Source organism: Dendrobates tinctorius, unplaced genomic scaffold (assembly GCF_039654945.1).
Source record: "Dendrobates tinctorius isolate UK_male_01 unplaced genomic scaffold, ASM3965494v1 ptg000028l, whole genome shotgun sequence".
Classification (NCBI taxonomy): Eukaryota; Metazoa; Chordata; class Amphibia; order Anura; family Dendrobatidae; genus Dendrobates; species Dendrobates tinctorius.
Window position 1 is genome coordinate 99,572,149 of NW_027361696.1, and position 27,954 is coordinate 99,600,102.

At 42.2% G+C, this 27,954-nt stretch overlaps 1 protein-coding gene across 22 annotated transcripts in view; it reads right to left on the minus strand.

Moving 5' to 3' along the window:
- KCNMA1 (potassium calcium-activated channel subfamily M alpha 1) overlaps window positions 1-27,954 on the minus strand; it is an 867,158-nt gene that overhangs the window by 299,670 nt on the left and 539,534 nt on the right. For all 22 annotated transcript variants that reach the window (XM_073571201.1, XM_073571213.1, XM_073571218.1 and 19 more), the window contains exons 7-8: window positions 11,974-12,049; window positions 10,758-10,928 (exon numbers count right to left, since the gene is read on the minus strand). In XM_073571201.1, the coding sequence (XP_073427302.1) occupies window positions 10,758-10,928; window positions 11,974-12,049 (247 nt within the window). The remainder of the gene's footprint in view (window positions 1-10,757; window positions 10,929-11,973; window positions 12,050-27,954) is intronic.

Genomic DNA, 27,954 nt, shown 5'->3' on the forward strand with positions numbered 1-27,954 from the left:
AACATGATTTTAAAATTTAATCCATCATATTATAAAAAGTTCTATAGTTTTCAAAAAATACTTTCTGTATCATTACAACACTCTAGTCCTCCAACACGTGCCTTCATTTTTTTAATTCCAGGGAATAAAAATTCTGTCCCGGTCATAATCGACATCATATGACCAGTGTAGATTTTGTATCTTCTAAAAAGAAACAATAAAGGTTCCTATTCAATGCATGCGAGCAAATAGCTTGAAAACTGTGAGGAATTGATACAGGGCGTATTACAAATTATTTGTATGACTTATCATTGTACAACAAATGATCGCTATTTGCTGAAACCTTAATATTGCTATATCATTTGCTAAAAAGGATCTGTCACCAGGCTTCATAACATAAATGACATATATTATTATTAAACATATCTCCTAGACGTGATGACTGTTGTATTTGCTCAGTGTCCTTCCTCCCTGCTGCTGATGAAACTGCTCAGTACAAGCTGCAGTTTATATTGGGAATACTGAGGATAGATATGTTTTAGTGAAAGACTGAGCGTCACTTGAAATAACAGAATAAAATAATTAATAAAATAACACATTTAATCATCAGAATATTTAGTTTAATTGTATGTCATTCATATTTCACTGACAATTGTTAGCAGAATTCAGTATTACCTTTATTTTTATTCAAGATTTTAATATTTTCATTCCTAAAAATCTGGTGCAGTTCAGTTCAGCAAAAGGCTGATTAACTTTCCTACATGTCTGTTACGACTATGCATTCTCAGCCAAGCCCTGATTACTCAATCCAAGCATGGAGCTGATCTCCCTTTGCCGAGCGTGTTTGAAAGAACAAAAATATTTGGGTTTACCAAATAACACCCAAAGCCCAAGAAAAAAAGGGGGGATGTCACAAAAATCCACAAAAACGAATACATTACAAAAATCGAATTGTAATAAAAAGGAGAAACGACCAGAAGGTGCTTTTCTGTGAATTAGTGGTGTCTGCAAGACATTGCAAGGCGAGATTCACTCAGTTCAGAACAGTACATACTGGTTAGCTCCTATAATACATATATACATACAGTACATATATATTTAGGTTCAATGTTTAATGTAGTTTTGAAACAGGTTACTGAGATGATTTCAAATGACAAAGGCACAATTAATAAAGTGACAGCACAAATAGGGTCTCGCATGCTTAGAAACTCTGCACAACCAATCACTGCTGGATATGTACATCCCAAGTCAGCTCTTAAACTCATATTTGGTAGTCCTTTTCACTTAATTCACATATTACCTATGAGTTGTCACTAGACATGATCACCCTGGCCAAAATATCCTATATCCTTTCCAGATCTAATATTATGACACATCTCATAGTGGCTGCCGCACATCTGATGCTGCTCAGCTAGATGCAAACTCAGCCTCCCAGTCACCAGGGTTGAATTACCAAAATCAGTCAAATCTGAAGATGTGAAGAACTCTCAAGCTGGACTAACAGGATGCATAGGAATTTCTTGAGGACCTGATCCATTGGGTTCAAATATCAATCTAAGTAATTCATTCTTCCCACCCACACACCTACTGACTCTGGTTTTGGAGGATAGGTGTCTGCTTCTTGCTTTTTCATCTTAGAGTTTGGGAAACTGTAACAATTCTCCATTTTAACCTTTACCCACACCATTACACCATGAAAACATGGTAATCTGCAATATTGTTTTATGGTTTGCAGAGGGATTATAAAAAGTAAAAAAAAATGCAGTTAGAGAAGTTTTAAGCCTTCACAGTTATACCCAAGACTAATGGCGGCTGAAGATGCCAATATCATTGGGTTCGATTGACAGTAAAATTTGTATGGGAGGATTGGGCAAGTTATTGTCAAGGGAAATATCAATCAAACATGTCTGATTTCAAGATGCCAATCATATCGGTTCCTAAAAATAAGCTAGTGCCACCAGCCAAACAATCATTCGAGACACTGGTCAACAGCCATCTATGGTATGTGTATGGTGGGCAGTAGGATATCCTTTCACCTTTACAACTTTAGGGATTTTATGGTTGCCAGCTTACACCATGAAAAATAAATTCAACAACAACAGCAGCAATTTTTGCACTAAAATGAAGGAGAAATCTCTATCAGGGATACAAGCATTGGTCAGGAAAGTCTATGGATGTAAACATTACCATAGTATGTTCATCATTTCACATCTGCATTGTATCTGTTGATTATGGCAGTGACCATTGCAGTAGGTATAAAGAAGAGAAACATATTACAGGACTGAGCATTTAAAGAACAGAGGGTGATGTCTGACACTTTCACTTTGTTCTGGGCCTTTGTTCTGTCTGCCTGCCTGTGGTATAATATGTATATTGGTGTTAGCCTTATTTATATAGATTCTTGCTGCTAGTTATGTTATTTACATTATTAGAGTTTTGTAATTGATTTATACTTTTTATTCTTAATCTTCGGCCAGTGGGGTCAGTGCAAAATAATGGATATTGAGAGTTAACTATCATGTGATTTTTCTGTATGTCCCAGGTCACTGCGCATAGTGGTTAGGTTTTCTCCTTGAGCCATATACCTGTTTTAAAATGTTTGTTTAATTATGTTTTTGAGTAATTAAAGGGGTTGTCCTGTCCAAATCGATAAGTCTGCAGTCACTCTTTGGAACTGCAGACTTCTGAATCCCCCAGCACACGCACTGTGTGCTGCGGGGAGTCGCCGGTTTCTGGGTCGGGAGGGTATGTAGGCGTTATACTGACTCCTGGTCAGAGGCTGTCCAGTATGCGCAGCCTTGCTCCATACATTTGTATTGAGCGAGGCTGCGCCCCGTCTTGAGACACGGCTGTGCAGTGGGAGTGGCGCAGACGTATCGATTTGGCCCAGACAACCCCTTTAATAAAAATCATGTTATTTATCTGATATGTAAATGGGATTTAACTGATTTAAAGTTGGATGTTAGGGGCCTTTAAAGGTATGTTCACACTAGGAATATACAAAGATTCTTTTTATAGATTTTCTGTGTAATACAGAAGCAGCTTCACTAATGAAATTTTAGGAAATCAAATGCATAAGCTTTTAGCTTTTGGAGTAAGAAATTGACCGATGCTGCAAATTTTAGATTTGCAGCATGCCAATTTATGTTGTGGACGTCACCACAGATTCCATGCATTTCATCTGTAGATTCTGCTGTGGATTATCCACTGCAGAAAAGTCTCGATATAGGTATACAAAAACAATTAAGTTGATGGTCAAGCTTCACTGTCACATGGTAAGACATGTTTTATCTGGAGCTGATTGCTCTAGGGGCACACGTTCAGATATACAGTGCCATGCAGTAAGACATAGAAATACAAGTAGAAAAAATACCCACAATCGACAGAAAAATGATTGTAGGACACAGACTTCTAAATAAAATTCTGTTCTAAACATTAAATAATTGTTTAGCGTATTCTACAAACTCTTCAATTAAGGCCTGTTTCACACATCAGTTTTTCACAATCAGTCAAGATCCGCCGTTTTGTGAAAAAAAACGGATCCGCCAATTTTTCTTGCGGATCCGTTTTTCCCCATTGACTTTCATTATCGGCGGATTTTGACTGATGACTGTCCGTTGCATCCGTATTTCTGCAGATCCGCCAAAATGATCACCGAACGGACCATGCAACTTTTTTGCAGTCCGGATCCGCATTTTTGCCTTTTAACCCTGAAACAAGTGTCGCTGCTGGTTGAAAATTCTCTCTCTCTCTCTCTCCTTACCCGCAACCTCCATTCCTCGCGCGATCTCCAGCCCCACATCTCTCATCGCGCGATCTCCAGCCACATCGCGCGATCTCCAGCCCCACATCTCACATCGCGCGATCTCCAGCCACATCGCCCGATCTCCAGCCCCACATCTCTCATCGCGCGATCTCCAGCCCCATCCCGCGAGATGACCGGTATTAATTTTTTTATTTTTTTTTTATTTTTTCCTGCCGCGGTTCCTTTAAATTTTTACCATCGGCGGATCCGTACATCCGCCGATCCGCTGTCCCCCGTTTCTGTCACTCCGCCTGCGGATCCGTTTTCCGCTATTTTGGCAGATTTAGACTGACAGAAAAAACTGAAGTGTGAAACAGGCCTAAGATGCAATCTACTTAAACACTATATATTAAAATAATGCACGAACAGAATCTTACATGCAGTTTCATAGATATGGAAATAAACACAGAAGGACAGTTCCTTGGCAATGAATTGCAGTTTCCTCTGGCATTGCTACAGATCCACTATAGAGCATCTGCATATGTTACTAATTTACTAGAAAATGCACCTCTGGTTACATAACAGATATATAAATGTTAAAAAATGACATTTAAGGAGACATGGCATACATAATGCCAAACAAAACCGATGGTTGTCTATAAAAAATATGCAGTCATAGTCATATATATCATAAATATAGATCCATAATAAAAAATATAGAGAAGAAAAACTGCAAAAAGTCCCAATTTTCATTGGGGACGTCCCTTAAATGTTTGGATCTAGGAAGTGTTGGGGATACATATAAAACAAAACTAAACAGACAAAAAAGTTTGCGGAAAAAAAAGGTGATGCTATTTTGGAGGGTCACACACTAGGGAGAGTGGGGTAATAGGGAAGTTTAGTCTACTTCTCAAATAATACACATAAATACAGAGCCATGTTTTGTCCAACAAACATTTATGACTTAACCTACTGTGGTCAAAGGTGGCTGCTGGATGTATATGTCCTTGCTCTGGCTCCATCTGAGAAAGAGCGATGAAATGCAAAGACAGTGCATCCTCAAGGCTTTTAGCATTGACAGGAAATTGAATAATGAAGGTCAGGGCACAGCCAAAGTGGGTGCAAACAGGGGTGTACATAGAAACTGTTGGGCCCAGTGCTAACTTTGAAATAAGCCACCCCTTCCAAGAATTTACGTGATCCATGTGAAAGTTGTGGCAAGAGCACAATTGATAACAACCAGCATTGTCTGACAAATAGTTGGAGCATGCAGGGACAATAGCACTTCACATATGTATAAATTGCAGGATGGGGGAATAGGAGGCATCAAACTCCAGACCATACCCAATAATTAATTCCAACATATACTAGAGTTTAAAATCAAATTAGACCTTATAATAGACAGCTAAATTAACCAGACCCCAGATGTCCAAGAAATTTAGACCCCAGATCAGACTAAAAATTTCAATCTTCAAAGGACTCTATTTACTGCACAAAAATGCCCGAATGCTTATCAGGATCTTGTGTGCTTGGCCCTTAAGATTTCTCAATTATCCATTTGCAACATGCAAACAATACAGTCTAAAATTTGATGCAGGCTAAGTGGTGATGGACTTACTACAATTTTTACATTAGAACCTAGGAATTATGGCTTGGAAAAAGGCATGCATTCTACATATCCGGTAGGGAAGATGCACACATTTTTTTAGGCTTGTCTTCTCCATAACTCACCTGAAAAAGGGTTAACCAAATGCTCAAAAGAACGAACATATGCGTTTCTATCTAAAAACAACTTGCTGTACATAACTTCTGTCTTTTGAACACTTTTTAACCACTTCAGGTTTCCAAAGATGGCGAGCGGTTAAAAGAAGTGAGCAGATCATTCTTTAGGTATTTTCTGAGGGTGCGCTATACGTGTAATACAAGTCAATGGGAAAACTCAAAAGATGCCCAGATTTTTGGACATCTTTTTGAACGTTTGCCAACGTTTTTGCTAGAAAAACTGCTAATAGTTGGAAAAAAAAAAACCTGGAAGTAAAAACACCTCAAAAATTGTTGGAAAAACACTCCAAAAAACAACAGTGACTAAAAACTTCAGGACACTACCAAAAAAAGGTAAGAAACACTCTTCAGAGGAAAAAAGAATACAAGCGTTTCCTGAATCATCTTTCACTTGAAAAACGTTGTGTGCACAAATCTTTAGATGAACATAAGCAAACTGACAAAAAGTCATGAAAAATAATTTAATGCCATTTAAAAAGATGTGTAAAAATGAAATTTGTTCATATTAGAATTTATTGTCTTCCTTGTCTGTGTACATTCATGTGGGCATAGTTCCAGCGGGATCATTGTAAATGGTCCTGCCATTGCTGAATATTGTTATGAACCTAGCTTTATTGCAAGAATTTGCAACCGAATTTCCAGTGTTTAATCCAAACTATAAATGATCAGAACTATGTGCTGATACCTATAGTTTTTTTTCCTCCTGTTATAAGATCGATTCCTTTTTTTAGCCATACTATTACTATAATTACCTGAACATAAATTTTAGTGACAGAGTGTGAATGTCGCCACGCCATGTCTGCAGAACATTATGCATGAAGTAAGGTATGAACTGACAAGGAATTACTGGGGTAGACATCTGAACTGGATAGTATTGACCAGATGATACAAGTAACTTGTGAATATCAGAAACAGATGCATCGCTGTGATGGATAACCTCCAACCTGCCAATACTTTGACCCAGAGTTATTTCATATTGTTTGTTGGAATTATAAGGGACCATGGGGTGACAAAAAGGGGTAATAAGCAGAGAGGGGGTAGTCTGAAACCTCAAAAAAATATTTTCACCAGTACTTTAGCATTTTACATATACTTATACATGTACTGAAGAGACGATGATCCGCCACTCCAGTATACAGTAATGTTTCACCCAGTAACCAAAAATAATCTCTTAACTAACTGCTTACGAGAAGCCAGTAGAAAGCTGTGTCCTACAGCTAGAAAGGGCACACATAAGCAATCTACCTGTCCCAGCCCTACAGTATAGATTCTATAGGATCATGAGCATCACTGGGACTCACAGCCGCCTCTAGAAAATGGCCCATTTGGGAATCTATGATTGTGGCACAAGTGTTGCTCAATACAAATGAAGCCCAAAGAACATACAGTGGGGAAAAAAAATATTTAGTCAGCCACCAATTGTACAAATTTGCCCACTTAAAAAGATGAGAGAGGCCTGTAATTGACATCATAGGCAGACCCCAACTATGAGAGTCAAAATCAGAAAACAAATCCAGAAAATCACCTTGTCTGATTTGGCAAGATTTATTTTTCAAACTACGGTGGAAAATAAGTATTTGGTCACCTTAAAATATGCAAGATTTCTGGCCCTCACAGACCTCTAACTTCTTCTTTAAGAGGCTCCTCTGTCCTCCACTCATTACCTGTAGTAATGGCACATTTTGAACTTGTTATCAGTATAAAAGATACCTGTCCACAACCTAAAACATTCACACTCCAAACTCCACTATGGTGAAAAACAAAGAGCTGTCAAAGGACACCAGAAAAAAATTTTAGCCCTGCACCAAGCTGGGAAGACGGAATCTGCTATAGGCAAGCAGCTTGGTGTGATGAAATCAACTGTGGGAGCAATAATAAGAAAATGGAAGACATACAAGACCATTGATAATCTCCCTCGATCTGGGGCTCCACACAAGATCTCACCCCATGGGGTCAAAGTGATCACAAGATTGGTGAGCAAAAATCCCAGAAACACAAGGGGGACCTATTGAATGACTTGCATAGAGCTGGGACCACCATAACAAAGGCTACCATTAGTAACACACTACGCTGCCAGGGACTCAGATCCTGCAATGCCAGACATGTACCCCTGCTTAAGCCAGTACATGTCCAGGCCTGTCTGAAGTTTGCTAGAGAACATTTGGATTATCTAGAAGAGTATTGGGAGAATGTCATATGGTCTGATGAAACCAAAGTAGAACTGTTTGGTAGAAACAAAACTCATCGTGTTTGGAGGAGACAGAATACTGAGTGACATCCAAAGAACACCATACCTACTGTGAAGCTTGGGGGTGGCAAAAACGGCAACATTATGCTTTGGGGCTGTTTCTCTGCGAAGGTACCAGGATGACTGATCCGCGTACATTAAAGAATGAATGGGGCCATGTATCGTGAGATTTTGAGTGCAAACCTCCTTCCATCAGCAAGGGCATATAAGATGAAATGTGGATGGGTCTTTCAGCATGATAATGATCCCAAGAACACCACCAGGGCAATGAAGGAGTGGCGTAAGAAGAAGCATATGAAGGTCCTGGAGTGGCCTAGCCAGTCTCCAGATCTCAACCCCATAGAAAACCTTTGGAGGGATTTGAAAATTTGTGTTGCCAAGCGACAGGCCCAAAAAATCACTGCTCTAGAAGAGATCTGCATGGAGGAATGGGTCAACATATCACCAATAGTTTGAGCCAACCTTGTAAGACTTACAGAAAACGTTTGACCTCTGTCATTGCCAACAAAGGATATATAACAAAATATTGAGATGAACTTTTGTTAATGACCAAATACTTGTTTTCCACCATAATCTGAAAAATAAATCTTGCCAAATCAGACAAGGTGATTTTCTCATTTTGACTCTCATAGTTGTGGTCTACCTATGATGTCAAATACGGGCCTCTCTCATCTTTTTAAGTGGGAGAACTTGCACAATTGGTGGGTGACTAAATACTTTTTTTCCCCACTGTAATTAGCACATAAAACACTAGAAACCAATTATGTTTGCTTTTCATTTAACATCAAACTGTATATAATTGATAAATTTATTAATGGGGATGTCCAATCTAAAAAAAAAAAGTCTACAGACTTCAAACTGCCAATTAGTACACTTTCACGAATTCCATGTATTCTCCGTGCCAGTGGGCGATCATGTGAATGCATCTAAGGGATTTACACACTTCTGTTCCTGTGCGCATTAGTCTCATCTGGCTTCTCTCAACAGAAGAGACATGACAGAAGTACAGAAGTCTTGTCAACACGTGACCTTAAGTAAGTAAATTGGCTTCATATGGTCATGTAACCATCCAGCTGCATAAGGAATAGAGAGGAGCATTGACAGTGTGTACATCGATCACCATCACAATTCGGCAGGCTGCAAACCTTTTGTCTTAGACTGGACAACCCATTTATGCACAATTTTTAAAATATAGCATGAAAACCTGCAGAGCAACGATCCTCATCCAATGTGAGGTTATTCTAAAAAGTTGTAAAGTGACAACTGCGCATCAGACACAGTATGATAAATTTTACTCCAAATGTCAAAGAACAAGAAACTAAACTTCCTTAGGTAGGCTTTTTCAAATTTCTATCTTGTTTGGTAAACTTTACAGGGAACCAGCATGTCCGAAATATTAAAACTCCACAGGAGCTGTCAGCTTACTAGACTAGCTTCATTCACAAATTTAAGCAACACCTACAGTTTTCTTCTTCCTTCGTTAAAGCTTTTCTTCTCAAAGACATCTATATTGAAGAAGTTAATGGACCCAAGCTGATTTATCTTCAAGAATAAAACTATAATTATTTTGTACATTCGCCATATTGTCTCTCCCACTTGAGGGGGTTATTTTATTGCGTTAACTTCAGCTTCTGGGGTAAAACAAATTGGTGCATGCCATATGTATGACATCATTGATATCATTGTGACTTTTCAAATTTTCACCCCTGTTCACGGCAGTTTTCTAAAATGTGAGTAGAGCTTTGCAGAAGGCCATGTGTAGCCTAACAGATGTACTATGCTTTATACTAAAAAGTGATGTAAACTATAGCGTAGCCTAAATCTGACATACAGTTGGTTTATTTGGCGCATGCTCAGCAAGCAATGGGCCAGATTTATTCAGAGACGTGGAACTTTTAATAAATCTGCTGTATTTTACACTAGCAAGATTTTTGTTAAAACTGTAATACGCCAGTCTTCATAAATATCCCCTTATATATTGGTTTCAAAATATTGAAGCAAAACATGTAATCACCACCAGCAAAAATATGTTCTGGGAACAAGTCTCATGCTATTTGTTCCCTCTTGTGTCCATGTCTCCTTTTCTATCATTCACTTTTATCATCCACTGTGATCATAAACTGTACTAATATTATGAAGAAAATAAGTCATCTCTGATGTACTAATGAAAGATACCAATTGCCATTTGGAGTAAAATAAAGTCATTAGTTCAAAAAACTCCCCGAATCTACTATAAAAGTAGCACAGATTCCCACAACTGACCTAACAGAGTGCAAGTTAAGCTAGAAGGGTAAATTAATTATAATTATATTCGCAAAATTTTAGTAATAGTGTTAGAACATTTTTTGCTGACACTCAGAAAAGAATTAATCAAATGTTAAAAAAAAAAACATTATTAAAAAGATAATATTCTGGTGAATTTGTGCATACAACTGCAGGTAAATATGAATAAGGAATAAACTTTGCAGATCTCTTAATTTTGGCTGAAAAACTAAATGTATCTTTAGCTAAACCGGGTACAGTGCTTTTGGCTACTAAAATACACCTTTATTTCCAGGATGCCAACCGCCTTAGGGTACTTCATTTTTTTGTCATTAAAATAAACCTGCCAGCTGACTCCTGCACCTCAAACCATGGGCAGCACAAATGGGCAGACCCTTTGAAAATACATACCGTACATACATTTGGAAGACTTATCTAGAGTTGTCCTAATAGGAGACATTGATCACTAAGATTGACCTGTCTATGTAATATCTTTCTATGTATTATCTATCTATTTATCATATCTATCTAGATCATATTTTTCTGTCTTGCTTTGCTTAGGTCAGCTATGAGAATTGTGCCATTGTATATAGCCCTTTAACCTTTTAAATGTTTTAACTTTTTGTGTGATGTATAATTCACTTCTGAAAACTATTTGTAAGGGGAGTTCAATTTGCTCTGCGTAGCTTTATGCAGCTATAAGCCAAAATAATGCTAGTGAAAAAATTAAATTCTGTTTACCAAACCGCCGAGAATAAAGAAGACCATGAAGAGCCGGCCAAGAGTGGTTTTTGCATAAACATCTCCATATCCTACAGTAGACATGGTCACCATTAGAAGGTAAACACATTCCCAATATGAGATGCTCTGTGAGTTTCGAAAATCATCCCATGGGTCTCCAGAGTTTTCCACCTGTACAGAAAACTTGTATTAGTAATTCAACTTAAATAAATAAAAAATGACAGTAAGAAAGGAATATTGGAGGAAAAATATTGACGAAAAAACATAGTAGAAAAAAAGTAAGCATTAGCAATCATTAGAAAGCAACGTCCAGATCACTTAAAGGGAATCTGTCACACCATTTTTCGATTCTCAGTAGCCGACACCGCCATCAGAGGCTTATCTACAGCATTCTGTAATGCTGTAGATAAGCCCCCGATGTAACCTGAAAGATAAGAAAAACTAGTTAAATTATACTCACCGGGGGGCGGTACGGTCTTGGTCCGATGGGTGTTGCGGTCCAGCGCCTTCCATCTTCATACGATGCCGTCCTCTTCTTTCCTTCCTGTTGTGGCTCCGGCGCAGGCGCACTGCTCTGCCCTGTTGAGGGCAGAGCAGAGTCCTGCAGTACTCAGGCGCCGGGAGAAGTCCGGTGCCTGTGCACTGCAGTATTTTGCTCTGCCCTCAACAGGGCAGAGCAGTGGGCCTGCACAGGATCCACGACAGGCAGCAAAGAAGAGAACATCACCGTTAGAAGATGGGAGGCGCCGGACCGCAACATCCATCGGACCAAGACTGTACCACCCTCCTGTGAGTATAATCTAACTCGTTTTTCTTATCTTTCAGGTTACATCGGGGGCTTATCTACAGCATTACAGAATGCTGTAGATAAGCCCCTTATGGCGGTGCCGGCTGCTGATACTTGAAAAATGGAGTGACAGATTCCCTTTAACTTTACTTGTGGAATCAGAAAGAAAGTCCAAGCAGGAGCAAAAGGAGCTTCTGACTAGAGTAGTCTTTATTTCAAAACTGCACTTGTTACAGGAGGATGAGGGTCAACATGTAAGGGGCACAAAAGATGTTGTATTTTGTCAACCTAGTTTGTACAAATTAGGGCGGTAACGAGGCTATAGTGTTTTTAGATGATCATTTCTGGTCTTCTTTAACGATAAAAAGCTGTTTACGAGGTCATATAAGGTTAAGCCAAGGTTTAAGAAATACTAAAAAGCAAACTTACTAAATGAATGAAACCCGCAGCTGTCAGCCATGTACTGATAAAAATGGAGCAAAGGTTTACCAGCTTGATGGAATTACTAAAAAAGAAACAGAAAAACAACAGATGCATCAAACACGTGAAATGATTTAAATATTTTCAATATAGCGCAAAATGTACAATCTAGCGTCTGTGACATTTATCTCGATTACCATTTCTTGCCACATTTTTTCTGAGGCTGTGTGTGCCACGTGTACTGTACAATACCACCTCAATGCAAAATCCAATGGAGCAATCCAAAATCTAGGGCACAGCGAGGTACAGCAGAGCGCCATTTATGTCTATAGGGGCTGTCTTTCTCTTTGGTATAACTAAGAGCTTATATGGATCTGTTACATGACTGTGTGTTTGGGTCTTTAGGGTAGATCAACATCTATATAAGATTTTAATGTAGGAATTACATTACAAAATATGCATTACCAATACAAAATATATCTTTCCAAATTCAAATACCCTTGAATTCCTAGTTTCTGACTTTACAAGGTGTATTTTTGCAGTCTCTATATTTTGTTCAGATTAGTATATAAAAAAAAAAATAGTGTGCTTTAAGCTGCAGTCAACATCTGGGGAAAATCCGGATTCGTGGCTTCTCACTAAGCCTGCTCTGCTGCAGTAAACACCCAAGCAATGCCAGCCCAGAGGGCAAGCGATAAGCAAGCAGCTGAATTCCCTATTATTCAGCACTAGGACGATATACATTAAAAAGTACCTATTATCTTATAGGACTTTCCAGATATAAAAGTATATTAAGATAATGGAAAAGTACAGCCACACATAAATAAATGAATACAACATGTTCTATCTGCTTAATAATGTAATCATCCCAACTCTATTCCGAAATAAAATGTACAGTATGTAATTTTTCAATATGCAAATTATCACTTCAGAGAGAAGGCGGACTAGAACTCTAGCGCCACCTATTGGAAGTAGCAATCCAAAAAGTCAATATCAACCCTTTAATCCCTTCATGACCATTTTGCATTTTCGTTTTTTGCTCCCCTTCTCAGAACCATAACTTTTTTTATTTTTCTGTAAATATGGCCATGTGAGGGCTTGTTTTTTGCCGGATGAGTTGTACTCTTGAACGATACCATTGGTTTTACCATGTCGGGTACTAGAAAACGGGAAAAAAATTCCAAGTGCGGTGAAATTGCAAAAAAAGTGCAATCCCACACTTGTTTTTTGTTTGGCTTTTTACTAGGTTCACTAAATGCTAAAACTGACCTACCATTATGATTCTTCAGCTCATTATGAGTTCATAGACATCAAACATGTCTAGGTTGTTTTTTTATCTAAGAGGTGAAAAAAAATTCCAAACTTTGTTAAAAAAAAGTGCCATTTTCCGATACCCATAGCGCCTCCATTTTTTGTGATCTCGGGTTAGATGAGGGCTTATTTTTTGCATGCCGAGCTGATATTTATAATGATACTATTTTGGTGAAGATAAGATCTTTTGAACCCCCATTAATGCATTTTATTGCAATGATGCGGCGACATTTTTTGCCACTACGCCGTTTAGCGATCAGTTTACTCCCCTTCAAAACAGCTGACATGTCCCAAAAAAGATGTGGGCTCCGGCGGTGGGAGGGAATCCTGATGTCGGCACATGCTCAGTAACTAGCGGTGACGTCACCGCTGATCACTGAGTCTGGCTCTGCTCCATTCATTCCCCAGTCATTTACAGTCGGCAGCGACTGTATTTGCAGCGCTCCGGCTGGAAATGTATTAACCCCCGAGATGGATTTACGCCATGGGACATGACTGAGCGCCGGACATGTAATGTATATATTTGGTTTATTATTTTCACCTCTTTTTCAGAAGAACGAGGGCTTCACTAAGGAATTACCAGTGTAATAAAGATTATAAAAATGTGTGTGTTGTATTCTTTCATTAAAATAATTTATTCTTATTATGCGAGTGTGTTTATTTACCCTTTTATATACTGTAGGATTAGTAATGGATCGGTGTCTTATTGACACCTCTCCATTACTAATCCAGGTTTAATGTCACCTTATAATAGAAAGGTGCCATTAACCCATTTATTACCCCACTTGCCACCGCTACAGGGCAAGTTGGAAGAACCGGGCACAGCTCAAGATTAGGCGCATCTAATAGATGCGTCTTTTCTGGGCAGTTGGGGACCCCTCTATACTTCACAACCAACCAGGCTGAAGCTGACAGCTGAGTGATGCAGCCCCCAGCTGTAAGTTTTGTCTGGTTGGTTCAGAAAATGAGGGGGACCCCACGTCGGGTTTTCATTCATTCTGCTCTCCTGCCGCCAAAGCAGGAGGGGCAGAATGTCAGCCATGGTCAGCACCAGCCACCGGGAACAGCACTTACTGCAGCCGCTTCTTCCCGGAGGCCGTCCGTGAGCACGGAGGACTGTGTGAACAGTTCTCCATGTGCACGTGTGCAGCACGTGTTGCGGGCCGTGTGTCCGTGTTAAAACGGGCATGTCTCCGTGTTTTGCACACGGACACACGGTCCGTGAACACACGCCGACATCTGCATAGACCCATTTATTTGAATGAGTCTACGTGTGTCAGTGTCTCCGCTACGTGAGAAAACTGTCACCACACCCACGTACTGGAGACACTGACGTGTAAAACTGGCCTTAGACGCACAGTGGGTGAAACTTTAATGAAATCACATCCACTTTGCTTCGACAGTTAAGCACAACACAATTTGGGTGCAAAAAAAAAAAGCAGTAGAAAAAACACATCTGAATACGGCCTACGTGTCCAAGCAAAATGGATGTAACTCCTGTCCACTGTGCATATAAAAGCTGTTGTACTATGCGGTTTTGGTGATTTTTTTCGCTATAAGATTCTACATGGCACTTGAAAAAACGAATGTAAAAAAACAATGCTATTGCATTTTTAAGAGCAGGATCAAAGCTTTTCTGTACTATTCGAAAAAGCATTAATGATGTTGATTCACATCTGCACCAAAACTGCATCAAATAAGTGGGATCACCTATAAAAGATACACAGCAGTATAAAAAACAGCAAATATGCTACGTGTAAACACTCAGCATTACATTTTAATTACATTTTTTATGTGTTTAATAGAGAAACAAATCAATCACGCCAATTTGTTTTCTGACATTTACAGATCACCATAAATCTGACTGCTGTGATGTGCTGGTCATTACAATTATAGGGACATCAAATATGCCTGTTATTTGCTGATTTGTTATGATTTGTTATGCTTATTATTTTTTAAAATGCTTTAAACGTGGCAATTATTTTAATTGTTTTCCTTTTTTTAGTAATTTTATAGCAAGAAAAGAATATGACTTTTGTTTTCCCTCCAGAATAAAGGGACATAGAAATACACTGCTTTGTATGGATGTATATCTGGGACCATGTACCATGAATCTGGATCAAGACCAGTGTCATCAAATGGGATCGTGCTGTAGGTGAGTATAATAGAAGCTATTTTTCGTGTTAAGCAGAAGGGATTGGGGACATGTATACAGCATACTAGTATGCGGTAACAGAGGGCTTCCAGGTGCTGGCTATACTTTATATGGGAAAAACCTGGTGACAAGCTCTATTTAAGTTCTGATTGTCTGTTTAGTTTCAGGCATTTTTTTTGTGTGTACTGTGTGTCTGGGAAGAGTGCTGAAGCCAAAGGACCACTGTGCCATTTCATCTGAAAGGCTTGTGTGTACATGGACGGTCACAGATTGCCACACGTATGTAATGACTAAAATGAGTGCATAAGGAGAAACCTTCTGTCGTTTTTCATCTGACAATAATTACAGTTAGGTCCAGAAATATTTGGGCAGTGACATAAGTTTGGCATTTTAGCTGTTTACCAAAACATAATCAAGATACAGTTATATAATCAACATGGGCTTAAAGTGCAGACATTCAGCTTTAATTTGAGAGTATTCAGATCCTAATTGGAGTAAGGATTCAGGAATTACAGCTCTTTAATATGTAGTTGCCTCTTTTTAAATGGACCAAATGTAATTGGACAGTTGTCTCAAAAGCTCTTTCATGCACTGCATAGGCTATACCCTTCTTAATACATCATCAGTTAAGCAGTTGAAAGGTCTGGGGCTGATCCAAGGTGTGGCATTTGCATTTGGAAGCTGTTCCTGTGAACCAACAGCATGCAGTGAAAGGAGCTCTCAATGGAAGAGAAACAGACCATTATTAGGCTTAAAAAAATAAGAAATTCATCAGAGAGATAGCAAAAATTTTAGGACTGGATAAATCAACAGTTTGGTACATTCTGCAAAAACATAGAGCACACTGGTCAGCTTGGGAACTTAAAAAGGCCTGGATGTCCATGGAAGACAACAGTGGTGGATAATCACATAATCCTTTCTATGGTAAAGAATATATCCTTCACAACTTCCACCCAAGTGAAGAACTCTTTCCAGGAAGTAGGTGTTTTGGGATCTAAGTCTACCATAAACAGAAGACTTCATGAGCGCAAATACAGAGGGTTCATCACAAGGTGCAAACCATTAATCAGCCTTAAAAATTGAAAGGGCAAAAAACATCTAAAGAAGCCAGCCCAGTTGTGGAAAAGCCTTCTTTGGACAGATGAAACAAAAATCAACCTGTACCAGAATGATGGAAAGAAGAAAGTATGCAGAACGCTTGGAACGGCTTATGATCTAAAGCACAGCACATCTTCTGTAAAACATGGTGGAGCCAGTGTGATGACATGGGCATGCATGGTTTCCAAATGCACTTGATCACTAGTGTGTATTGATGATGTAACTGAAGACAGAAGCAGCTGGATGAATACTGAATTCTACAGGGCTATACATTCTGCTCAGATTCAATCAAACGCAGCAAGGTTGACTGGACGGCACTTCACAGTACAGATGGACAATAACACAAAACATTCTGCAAAACCCAGGAGTTTATTAAGGCAAAGAAGAGGCATATTCTGCAATGGCCTAGTCAATCACCAGATCTAAACCCCACAAACAAGCAGCAAATGAATACAACTGCAGGAAAGGCCAAGCAAAGCATCACAAAGGAGAAAACGTGTTTGGTGACGTCCATGCCTTCCAAACTTCAGGCAGTCATTGCCTCTAAAGTATTCTCGACAAAGTATTAAAAATTAACATTTTATTTATAGTAAAGTTAATTTGTCCAATTACTTCTGAGCCTCTGAAGAGAGGAGGCTTTGTAAAAAAAAATCGTTGCTATTCCTAAACGTTTCATATGACATTTTTTTTCAAGCCCTTTAATTAAACCTTACAGTCTATATTTCAATTGCATCTAAGTTGTTTCATTTTAAATAAAAAGTAATGGCAAATACGTCTGGACTTACTTGAGTACATGGACTATCCTCTCACAACTACTCAGATGCTTTTGCATCCCTACATTACCTCTATAGCTACAAACAAGACTACTAATATCCTAGCTCTGGCCAAAAACGTATACTAGATTCTGCTAATTAAGCCTAGCATCATAGACAAAGAAATGTAAGCTGTTTTGATTTCTAGAACTGGCTCCTCATAAAATGTCTTCAATTATAAAAGCCTGATACATGGCATTAAATAATAGCTATTTAAGCACTGTTACATTAACTTTGATATATGTATGATACGTAAAGCACCACTCCAGTGGGTTTTTTTTTATTGCAGCACCAGAGTGGTGTAACTAATGCGAGCTCCCTGGTATTATACTTACCAGTCATTGTCTTTATCTGTTCTCAGCCCTTCTCTGGTCATCTTCAGTAGTTTGTGACCTGACGGATAGCTCCAGTGTTTCCTGGATGATCCGAAAGTCTCAATTCAATGTACCATAAGTCTATGAAAGCCAGAACCAGCTCAGAACGAAGCTCTCATAGACTTATATTGAGAGCTTGTGACTGTTACCTCTGGCCTCGGGTTAGTCAGAAATTGCAGTCACAAGATGGTGGATCGGGACTGGAGCAGTGCCAGGAAGAGCATAATGGCAGCTGGTGAGTATAATACTTGGGGTAGGGAACATGGAATAGTGATACCACTCCAGTGCTGAAATGTAAAAAATAATGCTGGAGTTGTGCTTTAAAGGGAATCTGTCACCTATTTTTTGGGCTATGAGATGTGGCCACCGCCATCAGGGGCTTATCTACAGCATTCTGTAATGCTGTAGATAAGCCCCTGATGTAACCTGAAAGGTAAGAAAAACGAGTTATATTATACTCACCAGGGGCGGTCCGGGTCCGGTTCGGGTCCAGAGGGTGTCGCGGTCCGGCGCCTCCCATCTTGTAGCGATGACGTCCTCTTCTTTGCTTCCTGGTGCAGTTGAGGGCAGAGTAGAGTACTGCACTGCGCAGGCGCCGGAAAAGGTCCAGTGTCTGCGCACTGCTGTACTCTGCTCTGCCCTCAACAGGGCAGAGCAGTGCTCCTGCGCCAGGAAGCAAAGAAGAGGACGTCATCGCTACAAGATGGGAGGCGCCAGACCGGACCGTGACACCCTCCGGACCCGAACCGGACCCGGACCGCCACTGGGTGTGTAAAATATAATTTATTTTTCTTATCTTTCAGGTTACATCGGGGGCTTATCTACAGCATTAAAGAAGACTGTAGATAAACCCCTGATGGCGGTGGCGGCATCTCATAGCCCAAAAAATAGGTGACAGATTTCCTTTTCTTGTTGTCAGAAATGGGAATCTCCTTGCTTTGTAAGTAAGGCAGTAGAATGAGAAGAAACAGAAAAAGAAATTGAAATAAAAGATGTTAAAGTTGCTGACATAACATACAGTCTTATGTCCAATATAGAGAGAAATCCTATTTTCGCTACGCTTAGGTTTCATCTAGTAAATATAGCGCTGGCTACAAAGAAACTGTATGTTTCCTACGTTGTATGAAAAAGAACAAAAGGGATGGCACTCACCGTTCCGAAGTGAATTTATTTTCAGATAAAAATCATAGGCTCGGGAGAGATGTGTGAACTGTGGACAACGGCCGTTTCATGACAACTGCGCTTCAACGGGTCTTGGAGTCAGGTAACAGGAAGGTCGAACTAAATACACTCACAGGTATTTAGTTATTGTGTTTTAATTGTATTATATGTATAGTCACATATTTGTTCACTCTATTAAGTGGGAGTAGGTGTCAGTAACTAGGAGGTGTGTTCAAACCTGTGAGTGTATTTAGTTCGACCTTCCTGTTACCTGACTCCAGGACCCGTTGAAGCGCAGTTGGCGTGAAATGGCCGTTGTCCACAGTTCACACATCTCTCCCGAGCCTATGCTTTTTATCTGAAAATAAATTCACTTCTTCAGAACGGTGAGTGCCATCCCTTTTGTTCTTTTTCATACAATGTAGCCATGCATGCTTTTCTTTGGATTGAGTACCCGTTCTGTGGGTAGCTGGCGTGCAGCCCTGTTGTGTGAGCTTGTACTGCACTATAGTGCACATCAAGGTGGCGGCAGTGGTGCCGAATTTTTCTTCTTTCTTCTTGGACATTTGACTTGGATATTTCTGTATGTTTCCTACAATAACACATTCTGTGACTGACTACTCAGCCAGCAAAGATATAATCTTTATTTGCTAAGATAGGATAAAGCTGAAGTCTGTCTAATTGAGTTTTGTGTCAGTGTAGGGGTTAAGCTTCTAGAAGCTTTTTCTCTGTGTTATGAATGGCCAGAGGTTGATTTCATGAATGAGATTTCCGAATAATCCTAATGCTTCTGTTATTGCCTACCCTCTCCCATCTGTTACCTTCGTCACATGCAAAGATCAACACAAAGTCACACTCATGCAGATCCATGAATACAGGCACATTCAGCAATTATAATGCATAGAAGCTGTATAGCTTACACAGCCCCAAAGTACAACCAGTGATTTAACAATTAAATAGTGTATCACAAGATTCACATCTAATGCATCTGTGGCGCCCCCAGGAGTATGGTCGCCACAAAGGCATTGCCTTCCTCCTAGGGAGTGTGATGTCATGCTTGGAAGCAATAAAGGATCTCTCTGGCAGTTAACCACAAAACACAACACAGTTTTTCATTCCAGGTCAGCAGAGGGAGCTATGAACCAAACCTGGGGGAGGAGCTACTCTCTGGGGGCCAGGAGGGAAGAGAGGGAGTTCGTGTGAGGAGGGCAACGTGTGTGGATGTGGAGGAGAAGAGCTGGGAGATTGAGCAGAGAGTTCAGGCTCATTCCTAGCTATAGCACATGATCTGGAGCCCGGTCTCCAAGGCTGTACGGACACTGATGGTCCTGCAACAGAAACCGGAGGAATAGGAAGCTTTAAATGCTCTATTCCCACATAAGACTCGGAGGCACAACAGCGACGTGTGAGCCTGAAGAGGAAGGCTACAGCTGTCTGCCATACGAGGGAGTTCTACAGAGAATAAGCAAGTGGAACTTCAGTGTAACACAGTACTGCAAGTACCTAAAAATAAGCGCTAGGAAGGAGACTACACAACCCATCTGCATAGAGAGATTCCTAAGTTGCTTCCAGGCTAGCCAGCTCCTGTGCCATCTGTAATCTGGACCCTGGACTGCATTTGCCAAGCAAAGTAAAGGTAAAGAAACTGCACCCTGTTGTGTCCTTGCCTTCTTCCTGCAACCCCATCAGCACTGCTTCATCCCTGTGCCAGGCACTGCACCCTCTTCCTCAACCCCTATCCTCACTGCCCTGGGATTACTGCCCTACCTGTGGAGGGCCACAACATCATAGCTGCACCACACCATCTGTCCCAGGGGATCTGTCCGCAGCGTCGGCTTAACATCTTCATTGCCGAACACCACAGGTGGCATCACGAATCATTCACTCAAACTTTATTCCATCACTTAATTCCTTTTACATGGGCGCCCAGGGCCATGGACCGGGTCACCGCTGCTGTGACATTCCCCTCTGAGAGACCGGCCCGGTACTGAGTACCCCACAGCCCTGGTCAAACGTTAACTAGGGGGGAAGAGAATGTCTGAAGCCAGAGCAGACGCAGCGGCGGACGCCACTGCAAACCCCACAGTGCCACAAGCTGCAGGGCCCAGCGCAGCTGCGGCTCCCATAGCGCCGCTGCATCCAGCAGCCAGCGCTGCCTCCAGAGCACCGCAAGAATCAGCGCCCACCGCAGCAGTCCCCATAATGCCACTGTCCATGCCATATATACTGGGAGCGGCCTGGCTACCGCAGTACTCAGGGGTGTCACATCGCCTGAGTGAATTTAAAGAGAGACTGTGCAGTTTGTTTGAGGTGTATCCTCTGTCTGAAAGCCAGAAAGTGAACATCCTTATTGGGCAGCTAACTGGTGCAGCGCAAAGGGAAGTAGTACCCTGGCAGGACACTGATAAAGAAACTGTTAAAAAGATCCTGGCTAAGCTAAGAAGCACCTTTGACACCCGCACTGCAGTTGAAATAAAGATGAGATTCTTTGGGTGTAAGCAAATAGTGCAGGACAGTATACGGACTATGCTCTTAACCTGCAGGAGGCGCTTGATCCAGACAGTGTGAAAGATGGAGACAGACTGTTAAAGGAGCAATTTATTGCGGGCCTCTTATCCAGTACCCACAGAGCACAGCTGCGCATCATAGCCCTACAAAACCCTGACCTAGACTTTGAAGACTTCAAAGACAGGGCTATTCGGGTGCTGCATGAACCAAATGTCAGCCATCCAGCGCCCCCTAGGCGCCCAGCGATCACATACCATCAAGAAGCAGCATCTTTCCCTCTCAGCCCGGTGGAGGCTGATGCACAGACTCTGGACAAAGACCCTTCTGCCGAACTGCGTCTTCAGGTCCAGGAGCTGACCAAAAATATGGCTGCACTTGCCAAAACTATGCAGTCCCTGCAGGTGTCATCAAAGGAGAAGATCCAGCTGGCCTCCAGTCCAGAGGATGTCCCATGGCTATGGAAGAAGAGGATCCCGCGACGCCGAGGGAGAGACAGCGATCGCTATGACCTGGACAGACGTCCCATCTGTCGTCACTGCCACAAGGCAGGTCACATTGCAAGGTTCTGTTATTTTAACGAGCAACCCCTGGGGCAGAGGGCCAACCCCCAGGAGTAGGACCACAAGGCCCAAGGAACTGGCAAGCCAAGTATGTTGGAGGGCGACCGGTCCTCCCAGTGGTAATTGACGGCATCCCCATGAACGCTTTGCTGGACACTGGCTCTCAGGTGACAACTATGCCATATATCCTTTACAAGCGGTATTGGGCTGACTCTGAACTTACTCAAGGCCCAAGTGATGAACTCACAGTAGTTACCAGCAATGGTCAGTCTTTGCCACAAGTAGGATGTAAAGAGATTACTATTAAAGTGGGGCGAGTAGAGTTAAAATCTCAAGGTCTGATAGTTGTAGACATTGATCGACGAGAATGTAACCCAATGATGACCTTAGGTACTAATGTGATTGAAAATTGTCTTGCCGAGGTTATTGTTTTGTTGCAACAGGTAGCCGAGACTGCTGGTTCCAGTGAACAACGAGTCCTGCAGAAGGAGATCAAGGCCCTGATGCAAAGACAGCAGGTAGAACTGTCTGGTGGAGAAATTGGCAGCGTCAGAGTGAGTGATTCTTTCCCCATTGCGATACCCCCCAGATGTGAAATGATAATTTGGTGTCGGGCAGCCATAGGCCTCAGAGGAAAAAGATTACCAAGCATTGGTAGAGCCAGTGTACTCTGATAGCCGGCCTACTGTCTTGACAGCCAGAGGGGTAGTTGATGTCCGCAAAGGGAGAGTACCTGTACGCCTCTTGAATTGTGGGGAAGAGGAGGCCACAATACCTCGGTATGCCACAGTTGCTAAGCTGCTTACTGTCAGTAACAACGCAATACAGGCAGCAGAGCCCTTGGTCTCATCCGACCAGGTGGAGGACAATGGCTCTGTAAAGCAGCTGGAGGAGTGGTGTCAGCAGCTGCAGGTGCGAACTGACTCCACCCCTTCATACCAAAAGAGTGGGGTTTACTGAGTGACTCAGGAGTATGAGCGGGTATTCAGTAAACACCCTCTAGACTTTGGGAAGGCAAAAGGGGTTCAACACCATATCCCCACTGGAGATCATCCACCCATTAAAGAAAGGTACCGGCCTATACCCCCAACCCAATATCAATGTGCCAAAAGTATGTTATGGGAAATGAAGGAGGCAGACAAGGAGAAGACAGCGTTTACCACACCAATGGGTCTCTGAAAGTTCAACTACATGCCGTTCGGGCTCTGCACCGCCCCTGGGACATTTCAACGACTAATGGAGTGCTGTCTTGGACACAAGAACTTTGAGACAGTTCTGTTATACCTTGATGATGTCATTGTTTTCTCCAAGACTTATGAAGACCATCTGAAGCACCTGGCTGAGGTGTTTGAAGCCTTGTCCAACTTTGGCCTGAAAGTGAAGTCTTCCAAATGCCACCTCCTGAAGCCCAAGGTACAATACCTCGGTCATGTAGTGAGTGCAGAAGGTGTGGCACAGGATCCATACAAAGTCACTGTCATCCGAGACTGGCAGAAGCCCAGCAACCTCCATGAGGTACGTCAATTCCTCGGGTTGGTAGGCTACTACCGAAGGTTCATCAAAGGCTTCACTGAAATAGCCACGCCTATGCAAAATCTTCTGGTGGGCCAGCCCAAGAAAGCCAGAAAGAAGAGTCCTACATTTGAATGGAATGAGGAACTGGAGAGGTCCTTCACTCGACTGAAGATGGCTCTCACAGGACATGAAGTTCTGGCATACACAGATTATGACCAACCATTTGTTCTGTATACTGATGCCAGCAACGTGGGACTGGGAGCAGTACTGTCATAGGTACAGAATGGCAAAGAAAGAGTGATCTCCTACGCCAGCAGGAATCTTCGTCCCACTGAAAGGAACCCTACAGTTCCTTCAAACTGGAGTTCCTCGCCATAGTCTGGGCTGTGACTGAACGATTCAAGCATTACCTAGCTTCAGCCAAGTTTACCATCTTCACGGACAACAACCCATTGACTCACTTGGAAACTGCAAAACTAGGTGCATTGGAGCAGCGATGGATGGCCCGGCTGTCTAACAATGAATTTACCATCAAGTACCGAGCGGGGCACAAGAATGCCAATGCTGAAGCGCTGTCCAGAATGCCCAATCTGCCAGATGCAGGAGAAGACCCTGAGGCACTCGAAGACATAGAGTTACCTGCCTTCCACCGGCCAATTGCGGCCCAACGTGCCCAAGGAGTGAGAAACAGACGACCTATCGTGAAAGAGGCAACTCTAAATCCATTGCCTCATCATGACTGGGCAGAAACGCAGATGCTCCTGAAGAAACCCAGCAGTTGTGGAAGGAAAGAGGCAGGCTGTTCATCTATGAGGGAAAGCTGTGTCGGAGGAGTATCAATGCCCGCACTCATGAGTTGGTCTGGCAAGTGGTAGTCCCAAAGAGGGAGGCATCAATGGTCTTGGAAGCATACCACAATGGAGCTGGACACTTCGGATGGAAGAAGTTGGAGACCTTGCTCTGGGAGAGATTCTACTGGGCTGGTATGAGGAAAGCCATTGAAAATTGGTGCCAGGAGTGTGGATAATGCAACCTGTGCAGGAAGGACCGTAACAGCCAATGAGCTCCTTTGCAGCCAATAATAACCAAACAACCACTTGAGTTGGTTGCCCTGGACCTTGTGAAGCTGGTCCCAAACCGTTCAGGCTACATTTATGCTCTTACCATCGTTGACCACTACTCGAGATTCCTGGTAGTCGTGCCTGTCAAAGATCAAACAGCCAGGACACCAGCCAGAGCATTCCAACAGCACTTTTGTCGACCACATGGATATCCCGAGCGAGTGCTTACAGATCAAGGTCCAGCCTTTGAGGCGGAAGTGTTCCACGAATTCTGTAACTTGCACAGTTGCAAGAAGATCAGGGCAACACTGTACCATCCACAGACCAATGGCATGTGTGAAAAGATGAATCAAGTGGTGATCGATCTACTGAAGACCTTGCCTTTGGAGGAGAGGAATCTGTGGCCAGAGAAGTTGCCAGATCTGGTCAACCTCTACAATCACATTCCTGTGAATTCCACCAACTGCACTCCAGCCTACCTAATGAGAGCGAGGCCTGGCAAGCTGCCTATTGATTTGGATATGGGAGTCCTGACACCTGAAGTGACATCACCAGATGCTGACTGGGATACAGAGCGGCAGCAGCAGTACCGTAGAGTACAAGAGTGTGTAGAACAGAGTCTAGCTCAGGCGAGACAAAAACAGGAGAAGAACTACAATCAACATGCACCTGCAGTTCCCTTGTCGCCAGGAGAACAAGTCCTAAAGAGGAAAAGAAGGATGCATAAATTGGATGACCAATGGGAAGCTGAACCCTACACCGTCTTACCATCAAACTTCGACAACACCAAAATGTGCCTTATCAGTAAGGATGGAGGAGAAACCTCATCAGCAGTGTCGAGAGATCATCTGAAACTGTGCCCTGACCAGCTAAAGGAAAGGATGGAAGAACAAAACAACCTTCAACCCATAGAAGAAGAAGAAAAGGTCAGCAGCAGTACTTGGAGAATTTCCTGCAAACTGGACAAGAATGGATCAAGCCGTCATAGTCCCTGTCCTAATCTTTCCCCAGCCTACTGCAACTGAAGTAGCAGAGACTCAATAGAACTCTGAAAATCAGGAAGTTCAGGCAGCGGATGCTACACCAGCAGTGGAGCCAGAGAACCTTTGCCCTGCCAGTGGTGAATCTGTCATGCCCATGGTGAGTCTAAGAGTTCACAGATGGTTACTACCCAGTTTACCCACACCAGTGCTACGTAGGTCTGTCCATAGTACCCAAGGTATTCCACCCCTAAGGTTCCGCATATAGATAAGTTTTGTAAATGTTAATCTGTAAATATCAAGTTTTGTTCCTACAGAGACTCTGTAGGACTTTTTGGATATTTTCTTTTGTTTCAATGGACCACAGGACTATGTGTGGTCAAAACTCTACTGGTAAATAAGTTTACCAACTTGCTCAGGAATTGGACCAAGGACATTGACGCTTGGACTAATTGTCATCAGGACTATTTTTGAGCTTTGGTTTTTGAATTTTTCTCTTTTGGAAATCTTGTTATATTTATAATTGTTTATATGTTTACATGTTTTCTCTTCAGTCCGGGAGTACTGAATTGCACTGGGGGGAATGTGGCACTCCCAGGAGTATGGTCGCCACAATGGCACTGCCTTTCTCCTAGGGAGTGTGATGTCATGCTTGGAAGCAATAAAGAATCTTTCTGGCAGTTAACCACAACACAGTTTTCCACTCCAGGTCAGCAGAGGAAGCTCTGAACCAAACCTGGGGGAGGAGCTACTCTCTGGGGGCCAGGAGGGAAGAGAGGGAGTTTGTGTGAGGAGGGCAACGTGTGTGGACGTGGAGGAGAAGAGCTGGGAGATTGAGCAGAGAGTTCAGGCTCATTCCCAGCTATAGCGCATGATCTGGAGCCCAGTCTCCAAGGCTGTACGGACACTGATGGTCCTGCAACAGAAACCGGAGGAATAGGAAGCTGTAAATGCTCTATTCCCACATAAGACTCGGAGGCACAACAGCGACATGTGAGCCAGAAGAGGAAGGCTACAGCTGTCTGCCATACGAGGGAGTTCTACAGAGAATAAGCAAGTGGAACTTCAGTGTAACACAGTACTGCAAGTACCTAAAAATAAGCGCTAGGAAGGAGACTACACAACCCATCTCCATAGAGAGATTCCTAAGTTGCTTCCAGGCTAGCCAGCTCCTGTGCCATCTGTAATCTGGACCCTGGACTGCATTTGCCAAGCAAAGTAAAGGTAAAGAAACTGCACCCTGTTGTGTCCTTGCCTTCTTCCTGCAACCCCGTCAGCACTGCTTCATCCCTGCACCAGGCACTGCACCCTCTTCCTCAACCCCTATCCTCACTGCCCTGGGATTACTGCCCTACCTGTGGAGGGCCACAACATCATAGCTGCACCACACCATCTATCCCAGGGGATCTGTCCGCAGCGTCGGCTTAACATCTTCATTGCCGAACACCACAGGTGGCATCACTAATCATTCACTCAAACTTTATTCCATCACTTAATTCCTTTTACATGGGCGCCCGGTGACACTGGAACGGGTCACCGCTGCTGTGACATTCCCCTCTGAGAGACTGGCCCGGTACCGAGTACCCCACAGCCCTGGGAGGGCGACCCACATCCAAAGCCAATTTTCAAAGGCTCGTCTTGGGGTATGTGCACACAATGTCTGTTTCAGACTAATTCTGCTGAGGAAAACACTCAAAAGAATGAACATATGCATTGCTATGTAAAAACTACTTGCTTTTCATATGTTCAGGCTTTTGAATGTCTATCAATCACTTCAGGTTTCCAAAAAGCCAAGTTGTTAAAAGAAGTGACCTGACCATTCTTAGGCCTTCTTTACATGTCTCTTTTTGTGACCATATGAGGTCATTTTTTTAGGCTGCAAATATTGACACAGGCATACCCATTGTATTCAGTGCCTGCATACATGTCAATTTTTTATCAGCTACACGGACAAAATGCGTGCCGCACACTGATACACAGATGACATCCGTGTGTCATCAGCGTGACAGGTACTGGCACCTGGGAAGAAGCGGTACACTACTTGAGATTCATATTTGATTTAGGTCCATTAATCTAGTCAAATAAAACTTCTAGGCAAAATTTAAAAAGGGCATGAGCAGGGTAGGCTCAGAAGGATCCCTTCACTGCCATACGTACACAAGATACAGTAATGGGAGTTATTCGGTCAGCAACAGGCAACATACTGGTGGTAACAGCAAGATGTACAGTTTTTGTGTGTAGGGGAAAAAGTTACGAAGAGTTTTAAAAAAATAAGTGGCCAAACTTGTCAGAACAGCAAACTCTGCACAAGAGTAGTGGCTGAAAGAAGTCTTCGTGGTGATTTGGGACAGATGGAAAAGACAAAAAAAGTGATTATAATAAAAAAAGATGTTTGGTGGAGTCAATAGGTTTTACTGTATGTTTTGCATTTCTGTACACTCTGCTCTGTAATCCA